Source organism: Netta rufina, assembly GCF_964035555.1.
Source record: "Netta rufina genome assembly, chromosome: 7".
In the NCBI taxonomy this organism is placed as follows: Eukaryota; Metazoa; Chordata; class Aves; order Anseriformes; family Anatidae; genus Netta; species Netta rufina.
The window spans coordinates 4,033,435-4,056,048 of NC_140130.1; the positions used below are offsets into that span (position 1 = coordinate 4,033,435).

The 22,614-nt window shown below is 35.1% G+C and overlaps 1 protein-coding gene across 1 annotated transcript in view; it reads right to left on the reverse strand.

Annotated features, from left to right (window-relative positions):
* Positions 1-22,614, reverse strand: part of CTNNA3 (catenin alpha 3) — a 456,005-nt gene that overhangs the window by 123,788 nt on the left and 309,603 nt on the right. The window contains exon 11 of the mRNA XM_084289960.1: positions 16,349-16,505. Within this exon, the coding sequence (XP_084146086.1) occupies positions 16,349-16,505 (157 nt within the window). The remainder of the gene's footprint in view (positions 1-16,348; positions 16,506-22,614) is intronic.

Sequence of the window (22,614 nt, forward strand, 5' to 3'; positions counted from 1 at the left end):
GCAGACAATACCATGTTAAATAGTAGCTATTTCAGTTATGTCAAAATCTTTTCAAAAGATAACAGCCATCTGTCCCTCTTAGGTAACTGTTCAGGTGCAGTAATATTCTCACGTAACAGCTCTTTATTTGCTATACTGAACATTAGATGAGCATATAGTATTCATTTGATACAACGGCCAATACACAGAAAAAATATTAACAAATGTAAAACAATTAATTGGCAAGTGAAGTTAGGAAGAAAAGCCTTCTTGGCCCATCCATCAGCTGCTGCTTCTTCTAATATTAAGCCTCCCTTCTCATTCTATCAAAAACAAATACATGGGTATTACCTCAACAGTATTCCCCAGAAGACTACCCCTGCGTTACAGCATGTCTGTGTGAAAAACAGGGTTGCTCCATCTGTTGCAGATTTGCTTTCCTTCAGTTTTTATTTGAAGCTTTTTCTCATCCTTTTTGTTAGACAAAACATACTTCACTTTCCATTACCAGGCCTTCTTCAAAGTCTACTTTTTAGAACAAAAACCAATTTGGCTCACAGGGAAAGCTGTAAGCTTCCCCCTTACCCCCTCCATTTAGTCAGTAAACAACCAAATTAAGAGGCTTTTTGATATTTCCTATGAACGTTTGTATTAAATGAAAACCACTTCAACAGCTGCATGTTATGTATCCGACCAAATTCCACACACACGTACATTTATCAACGTCACTGAAGACAACTTAGAGAAGTGGTCTCTGTATAGAGATACACAGTATGAGAAATGAGAAAAGAAAAATAAGGTGTGAGTTTACTAACTGGAAGCCACACAAATTAATACACTGTTTTCCATACACCAAGTTTATATCACATTGATATATTTACACTGAGTAATGCCAAGTGCTTGAATTTTTGAGCATACCTCATATGAATCCTGACCTGGCCATCCCTTCCATCCCTTTTTCTAATTACAAGTAGTTCTTAGGGACACTGACCTTTCACTACATCCTGTATATAACCAGAACATTAGGTTTTGATGGTGATATTTTACGGTGGTTTTTTTGTTTGTTTGTTTGTTTGTTTGTTTTTTGTTGTGGTTTGTTTTGGTGTGTGTTTTGTTGTTTTTGCCTTCTTTCGGGGGGGGGGGGGGGGGGGAACAGCAACAGGACAATAAAAAATGGAACAAAAAATGGAAAAAGCCATAATTTTGTAAGCACATACATGAAAAGACTGTTTTTTGCTTAAAGATATGCACTAAATGTCACATTGTAATATAAAATGTATCCTCAAAAAGTACACAAGTGTGCATGCATGTAGACATAAAAGAACTATCCTGGAATTAAGACTACTCTGAAGTATAGCTTCTGCACTTACAGTATGTTTGCAGTCAGAAATAATGCCAAGAAAGCCATAAACCAGATTTATCTGTTGCTGTATTTTGATTCTAGAAGAAATGTAGAAACTTCACTTAGGAGAACACTCACTTTGTGTCTGTCCTGTTGCAGTCAGGATCCCAAATAATTTAACCAGTTAATAATTAACTGGTTTTGTAAGTTGCACATGAAAGAAGTAAAACTTCTTTGTTGTTGATGATGTTTTTTGCGAGGCACTTTTTTTTTATAGTTACTTTTAACGTCAGGGGCTTTTGTTTGTTTTTGCCTGGGCACTTTCCACTATTGCACGAGATTTTTTTTTTCCCCTGACATGCTAAGTATTCCCAGCTTTATGGAAATCAAAGACATGTACTATCCAGCTGCTGGAGAGTCCGAAGAGCAGGCTGCTTTCTGGCCATCAGGAAAACCTCATCAGTGTCCTACTGGTTGTTATTACATTCACAAGAGGGGACCTTAAGGGAACACATCATCACTTCAGCAGTCACCTTTTGCTCAACTTGTGCACTTATGCATCTTTTCATTTCATTAAAAAACAAAACAAAACAAAACAAAACAAAAAAACAACACAAGGGTTTGACATGCTACACCCTAGTTTGGCAAATTGACTTTCAGTAGTCAAAACACACTTCCTAAAGTTTCAGAACTATGGCACAGTGGGCTATCAGAGAACAGGTATTATATCATAACTGGAAACAAGAAAGTCTGGCATTCTGCACCACAGTAGCATCAACACTTAGTAGCATCACCACTTTGAACTCTTAGTGTCACTGATCAAATATATTTTATTATTTGGTTGTGCTTATTGAATACCATTATTTAGAATATATGTATATGTTTCCAGTAGGCCTCATTACAAAAATCAAGCAGATCAGTTCCTACAAAGCTGCATAAAACCATCAAAACCTACTGCCACAGATGCAGATGGAAAGCTATTAGCAACCAAGCTGCTAGAAAATAAACATACAAAAAATTAATCCCAAAATGTACAAAACTCATACATCCATCATGCTCCAGAGACTGCCAAATCTGATTTCTGACAGATCAAACACAAATAGAATTACAACTGCATCAGGCTATTTACTAGGTAACTTCCCACTTCTTCTCACTTCTGTCCTCTACAGGCCTACATGAAGTTCATGACTAGAACATTCCCATAATCTTTGGTACAGAAAACCTTGAATTAGAAAATGTGGATTTGCAATAGCAGGTTTTCACAGCACAACACTTTCCAAAGCAGGTTCCCAAAATGAGCATGCAATACTGATCCAAGTTGGTTTCTTGGTTACAGAATAACCAAGCATGTGATTCTTACTAATGTATCAATTATCTAAGAAGTATATCACCATTATAATGTTTGCCATCAAGTCTAAGCAATCAGTGTTAGAAAAGTAATTTGCATTTATGACTGTGTATTAGGGACCGTACTCAACTTTTGGGGCAACAATATCAATGTCAAAGGTATGTAGAAGGCAACAGAAATAAAGGGTTTGTTGTGCTATCATAATCTATGGTACATATTAAATACATACTTACATCTTAAATGCTGTACGTAGTTCTTGTCCTTTCTCCCTTTTAAAAGCATCCATCTCATTAAACAGCAGGTCAAATAAATAAATAAATCCCTGTTTCTTTACAAAGTATTTCTCTAAATCATTTAAGTAGCAGTTACGTAATGTTGTGGAAGACGAATGGCTTAGAAGAGCAGGAGACAGCTGAGGATATGCCCAGCAAGTGTTATCATATGATGGCACTGACAAAACTTTCACACGATTTTAAAGCGGTTACATCAGAAGCCAACTTTGGATGGTCAGTGACACCCACCACAAGTCTCCATCAAAAAAGGGAAAATTTCAGGCATTTTTCTTATACTCAATGAGAACCATGGACAAGGAGCTTGACAATTACAGCATAAGGAAGTCTTATTTATCCTGAAGCATATTATAATCAGGCCAAACAAACTTGAGATAAGTGGTGCTGAAACCAACTGTAGAATCTACCTTCTGTTTGAATACTGTTTCTCCTTAAATAACTGCATAAATCTCTACAGAGATCTCTTACATGCCTACTCTTTCAAAAAGCATGGCATGGCATTTTTCTATTGCAGATGTAAGAAAGCAGGCATGAAAATATAACATTTAATCTTAAGAGTCTGAAAAGCATCTTAATTTTTTTCCCATCTCCATAGCTATGCTGTAAGTAAATGTGTAATTAGTAATTATTCCAATGTATTCATCTGTAAACTTGCTACATACTAAGAAAATGAACTAGAACTTTGAACCATTGATGGAAAAGTTACTAGATCAAGAGATAAGTAAGCCGGAAATACAAATCATACTTTTAATCCTTGTCCAAATAGTTTCAGTTTGTTCTGCAGTTTATTTTGAGTCACTTCAACTCTCCAGATTGCTATCTTAACGACTAACTACCCAAAGTAACTTGAAACATAACTCTAATGAAGATTTAAAATTCAATGCTACAAGTACCTACAGGTTGAGGCTTGGCCTTCTGATTCATTGAATTTAAACATTAAAGAAGTGTTTTTTAACATAATAGAAGACACAACAATGTTGCAGGGTTCAAAAAGGGTAATCTCAATTTTTGATACAAAGAAAACCAGGCACCTTAGATCTCTTAAACCTCAGTCCTGACTAACAGTTTTTCAGCATCTGTATCAACAGACATTATCAAGTTTTAATTTGTAGATAATATAAAGAACATCCTCTCACTCATAGGCAACATCTTTGTTAAAAAAAAAAAAAAAAAGGCATTTCATAAGAAACTTCCGATTACCTCCTGAATTCCAGAATATGACAAATTGCACTGTGATTGCATTTTACATAGTTACCACAACAACGGCTTCTCCTTCCTCCAGAAAAACACCAAAGCCTATCCACTATCATCCAAATCACACACACAAAATAACACAGAAACATTGCTGCACAACAAACTCCAATGCTTACCCACAAAATGGGCACTAAATCTATAAGCCATGATGCACCACTGACATGGGACTCATTCAGGAAGAGGCCTTTCTCCAAAGGTTTAAATGCCTCCAACATTCCCCAGCAATAAAAACCATCAGGGAAAGAACAAGGGGGACTTTGGATGGAAATAACAGACACAGAATTTTGTGACTCGTTCTCATGTAGGCACTTCTGAAAACTAAGCAAGATGTCTTCATGCAGGTAAATGGCATATAAATATTGCCACTAGTGGTGCAAGGTTTTTAAATAACCCTACACAAAGAATTTAAGGGAAGTACATGCATGTTCCAACAATGCACTGAAGATGCAGCCTTTGGCCAAGGAAATAAGGTTTATGCCATTCATAAATCTAGCCATAATGGCAAAGGCCTCTGATGGTAAAATTTTAAAAATTAACATGCGCACAGCCCAAGAGAAATGCCTAACTCCAAAGGTAAAACCCTCAAAACAAAGAAGTAACTTCAGATAGTAAACTAATTAGTCCAAATTGAATCCAACACTTCGTATGCTGCTTAAGCACAACATTGTATTTTTGCAGACAAGTGATATGAAAAATTTTAAAAGTTCTGCCCAGAGAAGTACCTGAACTGCAGTAACCTCAGTCTAGCACCTTTCTTAATGCAAGTTTAGTGTAGGTGTTCATTAAGATGAAAGCATATATTCATACAAAAATAAAACAGAATAAAGTGCAGCCTGAAAAAATGCAGAGATGTCATGTAGTGTTTCTGTTTGCAAGTGGTTCCACTAACTTAGCAGAGAAAGCATTGAAGTTTTACAGCCTTACCCACAACATACTGTAATGTTGCAGATTTTTTTCACTTTTTTTGTTTGTTTGTTTGTTTGTTTGTTTTAGAATAAGAGTATTGGGAGGAAGGAGATTCTGTAAGTTTTCACAGCTAAAATTCAAAGGAAAGAAATTACAGGCATGGCAAGGAAAGGGAAAAGTTTAAGTGAAAATGTACTAAGATTTAGAAATAAACTCACATGAAATCGCATATAAAGTGGTTTCTGAATTTTAAGACACTACAAAACTGGATGGGAAATTCTAGATTATTTTTTTCTGAGTTTCAGTAATTGACATTAAATAAAGTTTCCCAGGATATCTAAGACCTCCAGTGGAATAAGAGAAAAATTATGTAGAATGAACAGGATTTTACACAGTTGGACTATTATTATTCAAAACATTCCTAGACAGCGTAGGGATTCTCTCCCACTAAAATTCATAGACAGTTTGAGCATTTCTGAACATTTTACCATCTGCCTCTATGTATTTACAGTAAGTATGAGTGGCATCTCTAAAAAGAGCTCTTGTTGTGTCTACACTTATACCTGTAGTATCAATTTTTAACATGCAAAAATCCTGTAAGATCAAAGCAGAGAAGAGAGAATTTTGTATCATGAACAAGTATGTCATTGACTCCCGCAATGCAACAACCTAATGTGACCACTGCACTATCTAGTTGCACACATCAAAGAGTTTGAAATGGATGAAGATAACATTAGACTTAACATGTATGATGCACTCCCTAGTAATGACACACAGCACAAAAACACCGTCTGTTTCCAGAAACTGATTTAGTGCTGTGAAAGACAAATGATGCTGTGAGAACTACAATCTCTATTTTGGCAAGTGCTAGCAATATACAGAGAGCTGCAAAACCCATCATATCTAATCTCCATTCTGCTTCCAGTTGTGTGCTATCCACAATGTCACCAAATTCAAACAAATGTAGTACGTAGTTCTTTATACCATTCAAACATTCTGGCAATTAACCAGAGGAAAATGCTATTAGTTATTATATAACAGAAAACCACTGTGTTAAAGTGACCCCAAACAGACATAAGCTTAAGTCAATAACTTGCAAATGTCTACATGCAAGAAGTAAACATTGTGAACTGGTCAACTGTCTTCCCTAAGATTAACTAACGTCTTTGCCATATAGTATTTCTCTACTGCATGATCAACTTTTCTGTGGAACTGTTATTTAAGAATTCCTGCAATTGTGCAATTACTTAAATATAGACATAGGTGCACAACAATGAAGAAACCATCCAAGTTGCTGCAGGGTTCAAGGACTACAAGACCCCAGCACAGAGTTTTAAAACTTCCCTTCCCATCACTGTTCAATCCATCACCGGAAGAGTGCCTTAAACTGGAAACTGCCATTTTAGTCTGGAAAATGATTTTACTTACAAGCGGTGATAATCAGTGTGAGTCATCACATAGATCCTAAAAGAACCATGACCTCTGGTAAGCAGACACAATGAACAGAGCAGGGCAGGGTAAATTATGCTAATTACTTCTGATGTTCAGCATCTTTCTTTCTCAAGATGGCATCAATTAACCTGAGTTAAATCCCATGCTATTTTTACCGTGAAGTTTGCTGCTTTTGTTTCAAATGAGAAAAATGGGTTTTATACTAAAAAAAAAAAAGGGGGGGGGTTCTTCCCTTCACTTGTAACAGAAAGATATAAGACCCCCCTTCACATCTTAATCTGTATTTCCATCCTCAGACCATCATGGCAAGTAAAAATTGTTACAGCTTGTTTTGAGGCCACAGAGGGAAAATAAAATGCAGCACTGGGTAGACTCCAACGCAGTTCTGCGTAAATGTGCATGAAGAAATTAAAAGATGAGGCAGCATAAAGAAAAATATTTCTTGAGAATGTCTTCATACACAATGTGACACCGCATAAAGATGACCACTGATTCAACAGCACAGTACTACAGAGCAGAAGGAATAACATGTCATGTTCAAAATATACTACAAAAACTGGCAATATAGCATTATGTAATTGCATGTTAAGGATGTGAGAAAGATTCACTAAAAATAAAAATTGCAGCATGATTTAAAAAAATACATCTGATTCAAAGCAACTGTGGAGAACTATAGAAAAGATCTGCTTTTATGGATGAGATGGAATAATGCTGGGGATCTGTTACAGATTTGGAAATTAAATTTGAAAAATTATTAAAAACCTAGCTACCAACAGGAACACATCAGACTGGAAGATCAATTGGCTAATTCACAAGAGTTTGTGAAGTCTACTCTCAATGGGCTGTTTCTGTATTCCAGAGAGAAGGACTGAATCATCCAGAATACAAATTGACATACCCTGTTCACTGAGTACAGAAGAAAAGAGAGATAAAACTAAGTTTAGGATATGAATTCATCTACAGATAGAAAAAAAAAAAAAGTCCATTACATTTTCTCACAAAAATTCACTTCTTTAAGAATTGCTTTTGTTAAGAATATGGGTTATGATTCATAAGAAACAATGGTTTGATTGCGATTCAGAAAGAACAATGAAAAAATAAGTCCATAAATTAACCTCTCTTAAGGGTAAACCAAAAAATTAACAACTTAGTGAGATCAGTTGTATTGATGAGTACAAGGGAGTAAAAGGGTCACAGTTCTGTACAGTTCTTTCACAACTGTACAACAGAAATTAACATAAAGCCTATAAGGAACATGCGCATTGAATGCAGAGTTAGAGTCGAGACTCAAAAAGTCCATCTTCCTCAGATCTTCTCAAGGGTATGAAAAATTAAAACAGTACTTAAAAAAAAAAAAAGGCAAACGTAAGAATACCCAACAGAAATTGGATAACTACTGAAACTCGGTCAAAGAGGAGTCTAAGAATCCAGATTTCTGCAAGGGACCTCTTCATAAAGTTTTCAACAATTCTGTTTCAGTAAAACAGAGTAACAAAGACATGCAGAAATAACTTAATAATATTATATAAATAACACAGCAACGCAGAAAAAAAAAGATCTGTTGTTTTTTTCTGGTTGCCTCCACCCTGGGCTTCCATCTTATCAATTTGATACCCCAGACAGGGAAGAGACATCAGAAGATCCAATATCACATGTGTTTCAGTGAAAACAGGCGACTAGATTCTTAGAAAGACGCCTGCTTTTTCTGAGGAAAATCCTCAAACATCGCTATATGGTCAAAATATTTTGACATATGTTGTTACTTACATAACACAAAGTTTTTGCTTTCCATCAAGTTAAGTATCTATGAAATCTACTGAAATCCTTAAAATCTTTCAATGTCTCAAGAACTTTATAATGCTAAATTGCCATATTTTCTTTATCAAATAATGTTAGGCTCCTGTAACTTTCAAGTGTTCCAGTTTAGAAAATAGCTTTAAGCAAACAATTATAAATGAAGTTCCCATTTCAGCTGAACTTCCTCTTGTATGAAGTTCCTCTTCAGTCAGAAGTAAAGGTCAGTTTTTTGGCTAGTTATAAACCTCCTCACAATCAGCTTAGGAAAAGACATACAGTAATTCACAGAGCTCAAGTGTATATATATATATGTATATATATGTACGTATATGTGTATATATATATGTATATGTATATATATATATGTATGCATGTATATATATGTATGTATGTATATGTGTGCGTGTGTGTACAGGTACACACATACAGGACCACAGATATAGATACACACAGCTATACACACACACACACACATATATGCACTTTTTTTTCTTTTTTTTTTTGACTATTTCAATAGTGCTTTAGATTTTAAAAAGGCACTGGGCTCCCCCACTTTCTACCCATGAGTACACAGCTGCAAAATTACATATGAAAAATCTACACATAGAAAAAGAACTAAGTAATTGAATAGATTTTCACTTTTAAGAGCAGTTATCATCACATTTTTTCTGTATCTAGGTAATTATCTGTTAATTAAAATATCTCTTTTCAAGCTGATGCCGTATCTTAGTGTTATTTTCAACTTTGTCATTTTTTATATAACTCTAAAAACTTTCACAAAAATACATTTACATGAATCTATTCTTGGTTCTCTGCCTCAGATGAATTCCATTCTTCTTTAAGTGATGAAACTGATAGAAGGGCATGGTCAAGTACATAATTTATTCTTAGAGCAGATGAGTAATTGCTTTAGTGTTGTACTGCCTGAGCCTTGTTGTACATTAATAATTAAGAGCAATGAAAAGAGATTTGGATCATGTATAAACTACCAAGTTTGAAATTAAATTTCTGTACTCTATTCCCCATTGTTCTGCATCTGAAACGGATATACAGGGTGGTCTCATCCCAGTCGTTACAATAAATTTATTGTCAATTCAACTTTATGCAGAATATAGATTTATAGAGCATTTTTATTCCCCCCAAAATATTCTAATATGCTAGAAAGATCAGGACACCTAGCAGAAAGGACCAGATACTATTGAGTAGCATCAACTACATGTTTGAAGAATCCAAACCCTAGTTTTATGTTTATGTAATATAAGCATACGTTTGGACGAACCAAGCAACTAGGGAACCATGAACTCATTCAACCACAGTTACTGACACACTGTAGGGTCCAGTACTGAAGGATTACGTACTCCAGAGGAAGCATGTGACAAGTTAGAAAGACTAAAAGCACATAAAACCAAGTCAGAGTATGGGTATGGAAGCATCGTTATTAAATGTGATTTAACTAAGGGAAAAAGGATTATGTGGTAGAGCAGAACTTTAAGGTTATACCTCATCTGCAGTCATTGTGATATTTCAGAAGATCTGTCATGTGGAACTACACCAAACACAAAAATGGTATATTTTTTTCTCTTAATTGATCGTATTTTTAAGTACACAGAGAAATAAAGCGTAACATGAATAATCAGCCCACTTCTGAAAACAAAGTAAGACTTCAGAGGGTTTTGAAGAAGAAAGGAAGAAACAATAATTTAAAATTGGGAAATCCTACCACAGTCATTTACAGTATGAAAAAATGAATAGACCAAATACAGCAACATAAATAAGAGTAACTGTGCTGGGAGTTGACAGGGAGAAAGTCTACTAACTAGTGAAAAGTATTTGTCTGAATCAACTTGAGTTCTCAGCTTGTATGGTAAACATACCTGTAAAGAGGTACGTCACTGTTTTGGCAGTCCATAGCTCACTAGTTCCTTCTGAACCACTGCTAGTTACTTTCAGAGCACAGTGGATCTTCCCAACACCACTGGGAAGAGCTACATTCCCCTGGGGTGTCAGGAAACTCCAACTTGGCATTATCTATGGCCACTGGAGGAAAAAGACTACTGTGAAAACAAAAACAGCCTACCCAGCATCCACTTATTTCCTTCACCTCATGTAGGCATTGAAATGGGCTGCCCAGGGAAGTGGCTGAGTCACCATCCCCGGAGGTCTTGAAAAGACATTTAGATGTAGAGCTCAGTGATATGGTTTAGTGGAAGACTGGTTAGCGTTAGGTCAGAGGTTGGACTAGGTGATCTTAAAGATCTCTTCCAACCTAGATGATTGTAACATTCCAAAGCTCCTGAAGTTTCATAAATATTCTCCAAGCTGGATGTACCTATTAAAGTATGAGAAGACACTGCTGTGTCAGTGAGCGGTGTGACAAATGTAAATGAGTTTTAAAGTGACTAAGAAATAGAAATTTTTGAAGAAAATTCAGATCACTGAAAAAGAAAGCAGCAGCAGTGAAAATAGCCTACAGGTCTGACCATGGTTTAAGTTCTCATACTCTTAAGTTTAGCGAAGCATACTTGATCATGAACCCAGCTACCTGCACCGCTTATCATGCCTGAACAAACTGATGGTGTACAGTGATGAAGTGTCTGGCTCTGCAGATGAACAGAGCAGAGTTGGTATTGCTTAAGGAAGTTGGTATTGTTAAGGAAGATTGACTGAAACCTAAGAAAAATTCCACTATGTCAGCAAAAATGCATTCCTTTAGCTCTTGTTTTTGTTTGGGTCTAAAACCACTTGTATCCACAACAACTGCTTTCTCCAAATGCTTTATGATAACGTCCTACCTTTCTCTTCTTTCCAGGAATTAAACGAATTTTTAGATGGCACAGGTTTGCATTAAAAGGAATTTCTGTTTTAAGACTACAATGCCTTACTGATTTATATCATGTTTGAAGAAGCTTAACACATTCTTACATTCCTAGAGAAGGATTAAAATACTGAAAACAAATTTCTATCCTACACGAACTCAGATTTTTAGAGAACTTCTTGCACACTCCAAATATGGAATGTGCTCTTCTCAGTTTCATCTGAAGGGACAGCCATGCACTGTTTCCCTGGATCTCCTCTGAAAGTTCATACATCACACTGGCACAAAAGTGTAATAGGAAAATGAACTATGACTCATTGCTTCTTCTCCCTCTTGACAGCAGTAACTGATTTGTGCCAATTCTTCACTTAAAAAATTACTCCCATTTGGCTACTCAAGTCAGCCTGAATGATCTTTAGTCCAATCACAGAACTTGTTTAGCAGTCTCAGAAGTCTGTATCTATCTAAGACAGACCAGTTTAATTTCTAAAAGGAGTTGAATTGCTGGTAACTCCTTTATACATTACAGTATTTTCTGTTTACAACCTGGATATGACAATTCCATTGTCAGTTTTCTACTGCAGATGGACCTGCAGGTGTCCATGTTTACCACTACCAGTTTAGCAGCGTACACTGACTGTATAGGTAGGTTACACAAACCCTTAGTTGAGGCAAACATGCAAGTAATTCCACTCACTATCATTCCACTAGGTAACCATCAAGTAAAAAATTTCTAGCAAAATAACAGCAAAATGGGCATCAGACAAAACCATTTCAAAGTCTAATGACCAGACCTCTGGATTGCATTTCGCTTAAAATAATCAACTTAGCCTAAAGTTTGGGTTAGATTGCAGAAGTTAAATGCACTTTAGACAAATTGTCTTTTAAGGAAGTACTTGAAAAGGCAGAGAACAGACATTACACCCAGTACACAACAGGAGAGAGAATATGTCATTCACATGCAGTGCATCAAGAAGAACATTTAATCACAGATGAAGGATGAAAAACAAGATAAACTAAAATGAAAAGAGACTTGTGTTTATGAAAATTAGAAACCTCAAATTCGGCAACAGAGAAGCTAATATAAAAGGATTTTAAAAAAATGTGGCTAGCGTAGCTGTATTCCAAATACGACAGTCCAAAATTCTGAGATGGAAAGCATGACAGGCTGGAGAAAGAAGGTTCATGAGACAAAATTATCATAGTTTTGTGGAAAGGATGCACACAGAGAAGGACAGAAAAGCAGCATGAGGGTCTGTAATGCAAGCTCTTCAAGAAAACAACGAGGAAAAACACAGATCCTAATGATTTTAATATATATTAAAACACATTTGATGCTTTTCTTACCTATGATCATTGTAGAAGTGAAGTTAACTCTTGGACTATAAGATCTAATTCTTCTCTTACTGGTTATCTAACACTTAATAACGTTAAAATACTTAATTACAGTATTTTCCAGTGATTGTAATTCCACATTATAATCAGGAAAGGAAAACGTACATATAAAAAGAAGGAAATACTGACATTTTTTTTTCTTTTTTTTTTTCCCATCTACATCTGAAGTTTATTCACATAATTTGGAATAAAGGATTAACGTTAGAAAATGAAAATCCAAACTACACTTTCATCCTAACTACATCAGGAAATATGAATACTCACTGAATATTCAGTTTGAGACACCAGAGTTGAGGATAAAACTTAAAATTTACAAGTATAAACAAAATTACGAGCATACCATAACTAGTTTCCTGGAAATTCGTGCATTGGATGCAATAACACATTTTGGTTCCATTATAGGAGTATAAAAACCCCACATCGTCATGATAAATGGATGACAGTATTTTTTTAAACTTAATGTCAGTGATCATAAAGATTAATACCCACATTTTTCCTTATTTTAATTAACTATCCAAAACTGATAGGCTGACACTGATTCTCTGTTCTTGGTAGGTATAGCGTAAAAGATCTATGAACAAATGATCTCATCATTTATCATGTTTTATAATCACAATGACATTTTTTACACATTTCGTTAGCTCTTACTTTCATTTAAAAAGAAAAGACCTTCATTTAAATTGGCTATTTGCAGTCAGACCTCTTCCTCAAATATAAAGACCTAACTTCACCTGTCTTCTGTAGCATTATTTTCCTTTAAACCAAATATAATATCCAAATAAAAGAATAAAACAGAATTGAAACAAAAGGAAAAAATACATGAGGATAGGTGAATCAGAAGAGGAAATTAATTAGTACTTAAAACAGATGGCAGTTATTAGCACTCCCCCCCCTCCCATTTTCATATGGTCACAATTCCCTTCAGGTTTTCTGATCTGCCACAGAATACTTCCTTTTCCCCCTGTGCTACACCAGAAAAGGACATGCACTTATCACATTAGGAGACAGTTTCTCTGTACGTATGCTTTGTTTCAGCAACCCCATAGCTGGTTTGTGAAGAGTAACAAGGTCTTTTTGCAGGGACCTACCATTTGCAATTCCTACCAATCCTCTCAAATGTATTTTTCCATATTCAGCTTATTTTTAAGACAGAAAAATAACAATCTGGAATAAAGAAACATAGGAACTAATCCAGTTGCTTCTGAGCTCTGAGAAAGATTTTCTTCTGAGAAAGCTTTTGCAGTGTCTTCAATGAGAGTTATATTGTACCTTCGAAGTGTCCACAACAGAAATACACCTCTAAGTATTCAATTTACCTTCCCAATCATCAATAACCCACAAAAAACGTATCATCATTTTATACAATGAGTTGCAATCCAAGCCTCGGGTGACACTGTGTGAAAAGGAGATACATAAACTAAACGACAAAATAGAAATTCCCAATTCTTAACATGTTTGGGAAGTACATTGTGTATTTGGTACAAAAATCTGACCTATCAAGCAACCAGAGATACAATATAAAATAAACTTTTAACTAGACAATTCTATTTAATGATTTAGAATCCTCAATTACCAAAATTACAAGAGGTGTGTTCACAATATTTAGAAAAAAAGTGTATGATATTTTTGGACGTAGACTAACCACTTCCATTGCCATCCTGGAAGATGCAGCTACACCTGCAAATTCAGCCATTAAAACCAACTGCCTATATCTGATACAGTATATCAGCACACTATTAATTTTGAACTAATATTTAAAGAACATTTTTCCCCCAATACATCCATGTGGGCATTTAACTTAGAAAAGAATTCTTCTGTAAAAAACTTCTTCTGTAAAACTTCTGTAAAAAATTTCTTCTGAAAAAACACGTCCATCATAAATCTATTCTTGTATTCATTCCTCTTACATGAAACAAAACACTCAACCTTCGTTATCTTTCCTAATGACCAAGTAATTTCCCAAAGAGTTAGGTAACATCCTTTACTTTACTTTCATTTAACTTTTCTATTTAGATAGAGCAACATGTTTTACTCTCAGAGCACAGTATCAGTGCTAATACACTTATGATTGTACCGAGAGTAGCTTGCACCATTCCTTCTAATTAGTCTTAATAATTAGCTCTATGTACATGAGCTGAAAAAAAATCTTCCCAAAGGAAATAAATTATACTACCACAAGGAAGCATCCGCTCAGCAGATCATGTAAGAGAAAATATGACACTTGAAGATGGACATGAATTACGATGTGCAGAAACGCCCTGCCAAAGCTTTCAGAAAATGTTCTACATGTCCTCTCTAGAATAACTCTATGAATGTTTAGTTCTTAGGACCTCTTAATACGTAGGCTTACACATCACTGCTACTTAAGTTACAGTTTCTGCTTTTATTTACTGTCAAACACTAAATCATTCAGTTGTACTCAAGTAACAGAGAACAGACCAAAAATTGATGAGTTAACCCTGAAATGAGTAGCCACCCAATGAGAGATTTTTTTCCATGCATTAATGTAGTTTCTAATTTTATTCTTAAGGCCAATTAATTTTTGCAAAATATCTGAAATATGCTATTTAAATGAATCCCAGTTTTGTTGTCAAACATTTAGTACTGACACCTACAGAACTATTCATGTTCTACACTGCTACATAAAGCACATAATCTCAACAAAAGGAATTAAACTCTAGGGAGTTTCCCAGAGAAGAACAAGCAAACAGTTGTCACACTAGCCATAAGGAAACAAAATTTATACCACATTTATTGAAGATAACACAAACTTTTCATTCTTTTCCATGTTATACACTAAGGCAAGTTGGAAGTGTGGAATTTTGGTCTTTCAAGTGCAGGAAGTAGAACAGCTGTTCTCCCATTTCAATGTTGAAGACAATCTTTGCTTCAAGAAATAGTTTACTAATATTAAAGGCTCCTTCAGTGAAGGAATTTATAGTTACATTCCTCTTGAAAAATATGTATAGCTTTAAAGTCTCTGGAAATGCTACAGTGCATCTGTTCTGTTTATGAGGTGTTTTAAAATACATCAACTTGAAAAAGTAGCCCATGTAATTTCTTATTTCCATGTCTATCACAAGAATTACTGTAGAACCAGATTGTATTTGCATTCAGAAATGTATATGCACATCTAGAACAACACTGGATGTTTGGAAATTTGGTACCTGCTCAGCTCAAGGAAAAGCTCAAGCATCTATCAATGTTATCCAGATCACATCTATGTGATTTAGCACCCCATTCTTTTCTCCCTTAAATTCAAAATTCATTAATCAAGTTATCAAGTGTCCCTAGAAAATTTCTGTTGGTGGTATTCTGGTAAATTACAACAGCTTTTATATGTCTTTGGATCTACTAAACATTTAACTGCACTGTTTTGAATAATGATACATAGCAGGGACAACAGCCAGAGAAATCTTCTCCTCTCTGTTTATGCACACTGTTATATGCTTCCTTCCTACAGAAGACTTCTCACAGATGCACAGAGCATTTTAAAAGTTAGAGGCGGATCAACCTGTGAGGCTGGATAAATGTAACCCTTACAATATAGCAGTTCTGCTTCATACCCCTACAGTTTGTTCAAATCATCTCTACCGAGTTCTACACTGTGCAGACTAAAAATACCTACCATGCTGGGCCACTTTTTACATACAGTTTCACAAAACCTTACAAGATCTAATCTTCTATTTGTTGCCTGTTGGAAACTTTACATAGGAGAGTTACTTTTCAAAGCACGTAAAAGAATAATCAGATTCTGAAAATCAACATACCTGATACAGCCAGAAAATCATCAATACTTGTTATATCATCCACAGCTTCAGTAAGAACATGGATGTGATTCTCCCATGTACTCCTATACATCTCCATGTTGTTTTTCACAACTTGACTTTTTGGTCTGGCAGAAAGAGCTAAAGCAGCATTAATAACCTGTAGCAAAACATATAAACAAACAAAATAACAACTAAATATTGTCTTCTGAAATATTTTTTTATTCATAACTTACTGCTGCAGAGGAGCACTTAGGTTTTCTAAACAAAAAAATTGTTTAGCTTTTCTGTTCACAACAGGAATATCAGCCAGATGTTGCTTAGGTCGATTTCCTTTTTATCTTCATGAAGTGAGAAGGAGCGTGATTCTAAGTGAACTGGGTAACAAGAATTTCAATGTTTTATTTTTAGTTAGACAATTCATGCTATTCCAGTTTGCAATATACAAGTACAATGAAGTTTTTACTTACGTAAGGGACATACTTATAGGTACTGCATATAATCACTTCAGTTTCAAACTTACAATTCTTAACAGCAGATATTATGGAATCTATTATGGCATTATCTTCACTGAATGAGATAACAGCCTTTACCATGTAAAAGCAGCTGATTTTGGAAGGACAACAGCTGCATAATTGATGTCAGGGACACAACACATCCAAAATCTTTATAAACACAGCAGACTGGTTTTTCTGTATCAGTTAGGCCTAGAAGCAGTAACTATGCTCACATGCAGAGGACAGACTCCATCTCTCCTAATAGAGACTAATATAATATAGAAATATTAGATCATAAAGTGATTAATTCTTTAGATATCACTTTAATATGTTAATTAGCTAGAGGGCTTTTTCTAATATGGCTTTTTATTGATGTTACATCCATAAACATTACATACATCAAACTATAGTCTTTATTTAGCAAATGGAGAGTTTAAAACACCATATAAAGCAAAAAATATGAAGAATCAAAACAAGATACCACACTAATCCCCAGTGCCGATACTATACGTTTAAGAAACAGCTTTAATATCATGCCACTGTAATAGAGTCATTACAGAAGTATAAGAACTAGGAAATTCCTCATCTTAAATACAACTGATGTTTCTTTATGCTATCATCAATCCTCTTGACCCTGCTCTGGATCATAATCATTTTATGTGAGTAGTATTTTTACATATCACATGACCTTGACCAACCTGGTGAAATTTAAATAATTACAAACTTGCTAATAACATTCATGATGTCATAATGAAGAAACATAGAGAGACAGGCTTTCACAATAAAACTGCTGGGACTAAGTCTTTTACTAACAATTCTGGAAAGGAAGAATAGACTTGTTACTTTACCAGGTAGCTGGAAAAGGAGAAAGGTATGTAATTACAATGAAGAAGAGATTTCTTCAGCAAATGCGTAAGTGATCAAAAATGCAAGGACAAACAAGCATCCTACTCTCCAGTAGGAAAATAAAATTCACTATAGGAAAATCATAAATTTAGAATTGGAACCAACTGGGCAGGCAGCAGCAAAAAAAGTATTTATACTTCATCAGTCAATATAAGCGAGTCCACCAAGCCATCTGGTCACAAAAAGTAAAATACTGTCAGAGAAATCATCAATTCTAAATGTATAAACAGAAGCAATTGTTGAAAAATCACGACGCAAGCATTTTGCTCCACATTTCAAGTACTTATTTTTTAAGGGCAAAACCATACCCATTTAGGGGCACTATACTTCTAGAAAGAAGTCTCTCCCATTCAAGGCAACACCAATATCATCATCATAAATCTAAAAAAAAAAAAAAAAAAAAAAAAAAAAAAAAAGATTTAAAAAAAGAGTCTAGTAAAGGAGAGAGACTGCAGACAAAGAGCCGGTGTAAAAATTAAAGGAATAGACTACTCCACATGCATCATGAAAATCAAATTACAGGAAGATAAAAAATAATAGAAAATAAATAAAAATAAAAATAAAAATAAAAAATGCGACAAAACACATACAAAAAATCACCACCACAGCAAACCCGAAACCAACCATACAGTAATTCCATTTTTACCTGGCAAAAAGCTCTCCATTTACCTTCAATTCTCTAACACATAAGAACCATTATTTGTTTTGGACTAAAGCATCAAGTACACTAATTGCTGAACTAAGGAAGACTGTAATATTAATGTCATCTGTTGAATAAAATAGCACCAACAGACAACATTCTATCAACACACTGAAATTATTTACTATTTGTTTTCATAAAACTGTAACAATATCATAAAGATGTTATTTGATTATAAATAATAACAAAATATATTTAAGCACTGTTTCATTTAAAAATTGTTCAATTGTCTTCTAAACGTAATGACAATCCCCACCACTTAGAATTGCTACCAACTAGCGGTGAAGTACACAGAAGAACCTTCTTAATTTGATAAAAAGGTATGCAAATTTATGCTCAAAACTACAAAGTAAATAAAGCTGTATTTGTCATCCTCTCCATTTTGCAGATTGATACCTAAATTACTTAGACTTTTAGCATCTTTGACAATGAATTTTGCCTTCATATAAACACCAAAGCACCATGTAGGTAGCCTTTAAAGAACGTGCTATTTTGTTACCCATGAATTAAAAATTTTAGGAAAGAACCAAAGCGTCAAGTTAATTATGATTAAATGCAGAAAGTATATGCTATAGGAGAAAATTGTTCCATAGTTGAGCAATTAGTGTCTGAAAATCCGGAGTCTGATCAGTCTTCTTTCTAAAGCTGCAAACCCTGTTTCAAAAATCTCTAATAAAAAACAACACACACTAAAATATGCACCTCAGACATTATGGAATACTCCTAAAAAGAATCAAAAGCACCTCAAAATCCACAATCACCAGCTATGGTTGTAGTTGTTTACCTATGAAACAACGGAAGAAAAAATACAACTCACAAGTCATACCATACACATTGTAAGTCTAAAAATTCATTTAAAAAGTCTGATTTCATACAATCTCCTTAAAACAAAGCCACTGCCTTTTAAGATTACAGATATGACAAGCAGCTGACAAAGCACTTCTCCAGCCAGCTAAGGACTTAGAACTACCTACTCTTTCTCCAACAATAACATGGATTATGCTAAATATATAATTCTTCCCCTACTTTTCAGACATCTCTTCAATATAGCCCCTTCACCACGTACTACACAACTGTATTTCATCCATACTCCAGATCTGCAAAACCTGCAGCAACAGCATTTAACAACTGTGTCATCTGGCAGCAGATTTGCCTTGATGGCATGATTCCACCCCTAAAAGTAGGCACATCATTTATGTCTCATGTGAAAAAGATCCAATTCCCCACTGAACTATATTATTTTAATGTAATTGTCTGGAAATACATTGTGTTAAAATATTGAATGTGTAGAAGGTAACATGTATTTGAGTTTGTAAATAAATTTCTCTACTCCAATAAAAGGCAATGAAGAAACACAGAAAATCCCAAGGAAATTAGAAGCTCTCCCAAAATGAATGCAGAGCTCAGTTTGGAGCACTGCTAAAATCATGCATCATTTTATTTCTAACATTTGAAAAATAACAATAGCACAGCAATGTTGACACAGTTGAAAAGGTTGATCATTTATACCTCATCAGAATGCATACATTTCAAGTGAGTCACCAGGGACCTTGAAAGGCCTATTCAAAGACACCAGCAAAGGTGCCTATCTCCTAGGCATAGGCAACCTACCATAATAACACCTCTCCGCTCACATTCCCACATGCACTATTCATTTGCAGCATCACTTCTTTGGAAATGTAAGGTGTCTCCCTGCAGACATTTATTTATGCTTTGATAGCCAATTGCTTCTGGCTTCTGACGTAAGTCAACAAACGACTGCTCGAACAGCTGAAGGCTTCGGTCTCCATTAGCATACGTTGCTTCTACTGAAAGCTCTGCAAGCAGAATTTCTTTTTCAAATAGCTAAAGCTGAGAATTTAAGAGGTTATTAGGGTTCATTTTTATAAAGATAAGTGTTCATCATTTTCCTCTGTTATATTACTACCCTTGGCACTAAAAATGCACTTTAAGTAAATGCTTCAAAGTAGGCAGTAGCACATTATGCTAAAGCTAGCCTCAACTGACAGAGTTTGACCAGAACTTTGAATCACTTCCTTTATTAAAATAAATGCTTAAAACACAAAAGATGCAACTGTACCAAGTTTTTTAACAACATAAGGTGAGCTGAAGCAGTTATGTTGTTACCACACCTCTCAGCACCTGTGCTGATGGAGTCTGCTGCTTATGATTTCTATTCAATTAAAGGTGCTTCAGCAACACGATAAAAAGGAAATTATTTGCTACAATGACCTTATTTCCGATCTGTAAGGAACCGTAGACTGTGGCTATCACAAGTGACTTAATAATAAAAAATCCTATACATACACAATGGAATAGACAAATTCAAGTAGGAAAGGGCCTGCACTGATACCCTCTCCCTGTATTTTATCTCCTTCATCAGTAGACAGAGCTTTCAGCCTAATGGCTCTTCTCCTCAGAGCAGAACAGAGGCCTAAGGCCTTCTTCTCAATGCCTGATTTTAATTCCCACACATGAAAATCAGGAAGGAAAATGAGGGGGGAAACAGTGATTCAAGACTGCTACTCAGACCCTGTTTTTAAAACATGTAACACTTGAGGAATACCATTTCTGTGACAGTACACATCATATCCTGCAGCTCCTCATATAATCTTCTGTAGAACAAAAGCAACCCTAACAAGCTTCAGTTCAATGCCCACGCCACTTCAGTTGAGCAACTATGTTGCCTGTAACATTCTTTCTGTATGAAGGATAGAAACAGAAAGTTCAGTCAAATAACAACTTACTTTCTCACTTTTTTAAAAAAGAAATTTTAACAGTTTAACCATTTTAGGAATTGCTAACAGCAAGAATTAGTAGAAAACAGTTTCCTTTGTCTTTCAGTTGAGACTCATTGTCTGTTGTTTCAAAGGTACAAGCCATTAAAAAGCATTTACCCTTAGGAAATTCATCCTACTCTAAGCATTGTTTTCCCTAGCCAGAACACAACATGTCATGAGAAAAAGAAGAAGCTGAGTAAAAATTCAGAAGAAGAATATATTAAAATCAAGCATCATTCTTAATATAAATGGTGCCTATAACTATTCTAAAATTATACACAGAAAACATGCAATGTAAAAACAGGATAGTGTCAGCAAACAGAAATAAATGGAGTATGAAAAAGCAGAGAAAGAAGAGCAGAACAGAAGAACAAAGCCAACATGCACAGCAGAGTGTATTTCAGGTTTTCATCTCCCATCTAGAAAGGGAATAAATAGTTCAAATTGCACTTGGGTTCTAGAAAAGGCCAGAAAAAAACTTTGCAAAAGTACTGTAATATATACATATATATTCATACATTAGCGATGAGAACGTTACCTTTGCCATTTCGCCCAGCTTATTAATAGGAAACCCATCTGTCATAAATTTGTTACAGGAAGGGCTGGGATAACAAGGACTAGTAAATATACTGGTACCATGTATAAACTGTAGTATAAAAATGAGATAGGACAATTTTCAAATAGCTGCTCAGTGCGAGAAATAAAACAAAAATATCTGTCACCACAAACAGGACAGGAAGCACTGGACATGAGGGAGCAGTTTTATTGTTTAAATACAACACCTAACTGAAAGGACAGTTATGCACAAACCCAGACCATCTGGGTAGACTGTGAACTCTCCATCACCCAATGTTTTTAAGATGAGGGTAACTAAACCCTCATCAGGAATACTTTAACCCTCTAGTCCATGGAAGAGTTGATCCTGTATTGGTCGAAGAAAGAGAATGTAGACTATGCTATCTTTATGTGTTCCTTAAAGGCTTATTTTCCTTAAGCTTAGTGAAATATTTCCAGTTCTGAGAAACAATTTTCAGTTACTTATAGACCTCAAATTCATCATTTTGGCCATTCCTAAGAAAAAAGAGAAGAGAAAACATGTTTGAACCTCGTAAAGAATACCATGCCAAAGAACAGCCAACATCTGACAGCTCTTTCTGGAAAAACACTGGCATTCAGAGAGACCTGTTGAAACTAAAACCTCTTTTCTGCTGTCTGCAGGTAACCTGTAAAAACAGTCCAAGTTATTAGTCTCTACCTTCCACATACTGAGTACAGACAGGTTTTAGAAACTAAATTCCCTAAAGATCCTGTTAAATGACACTGGTCCTTCACAAGCAGCTCTTACCATTACAGCAGAAAGGGACCAGCTCTTTCTGTGAAAAAAAA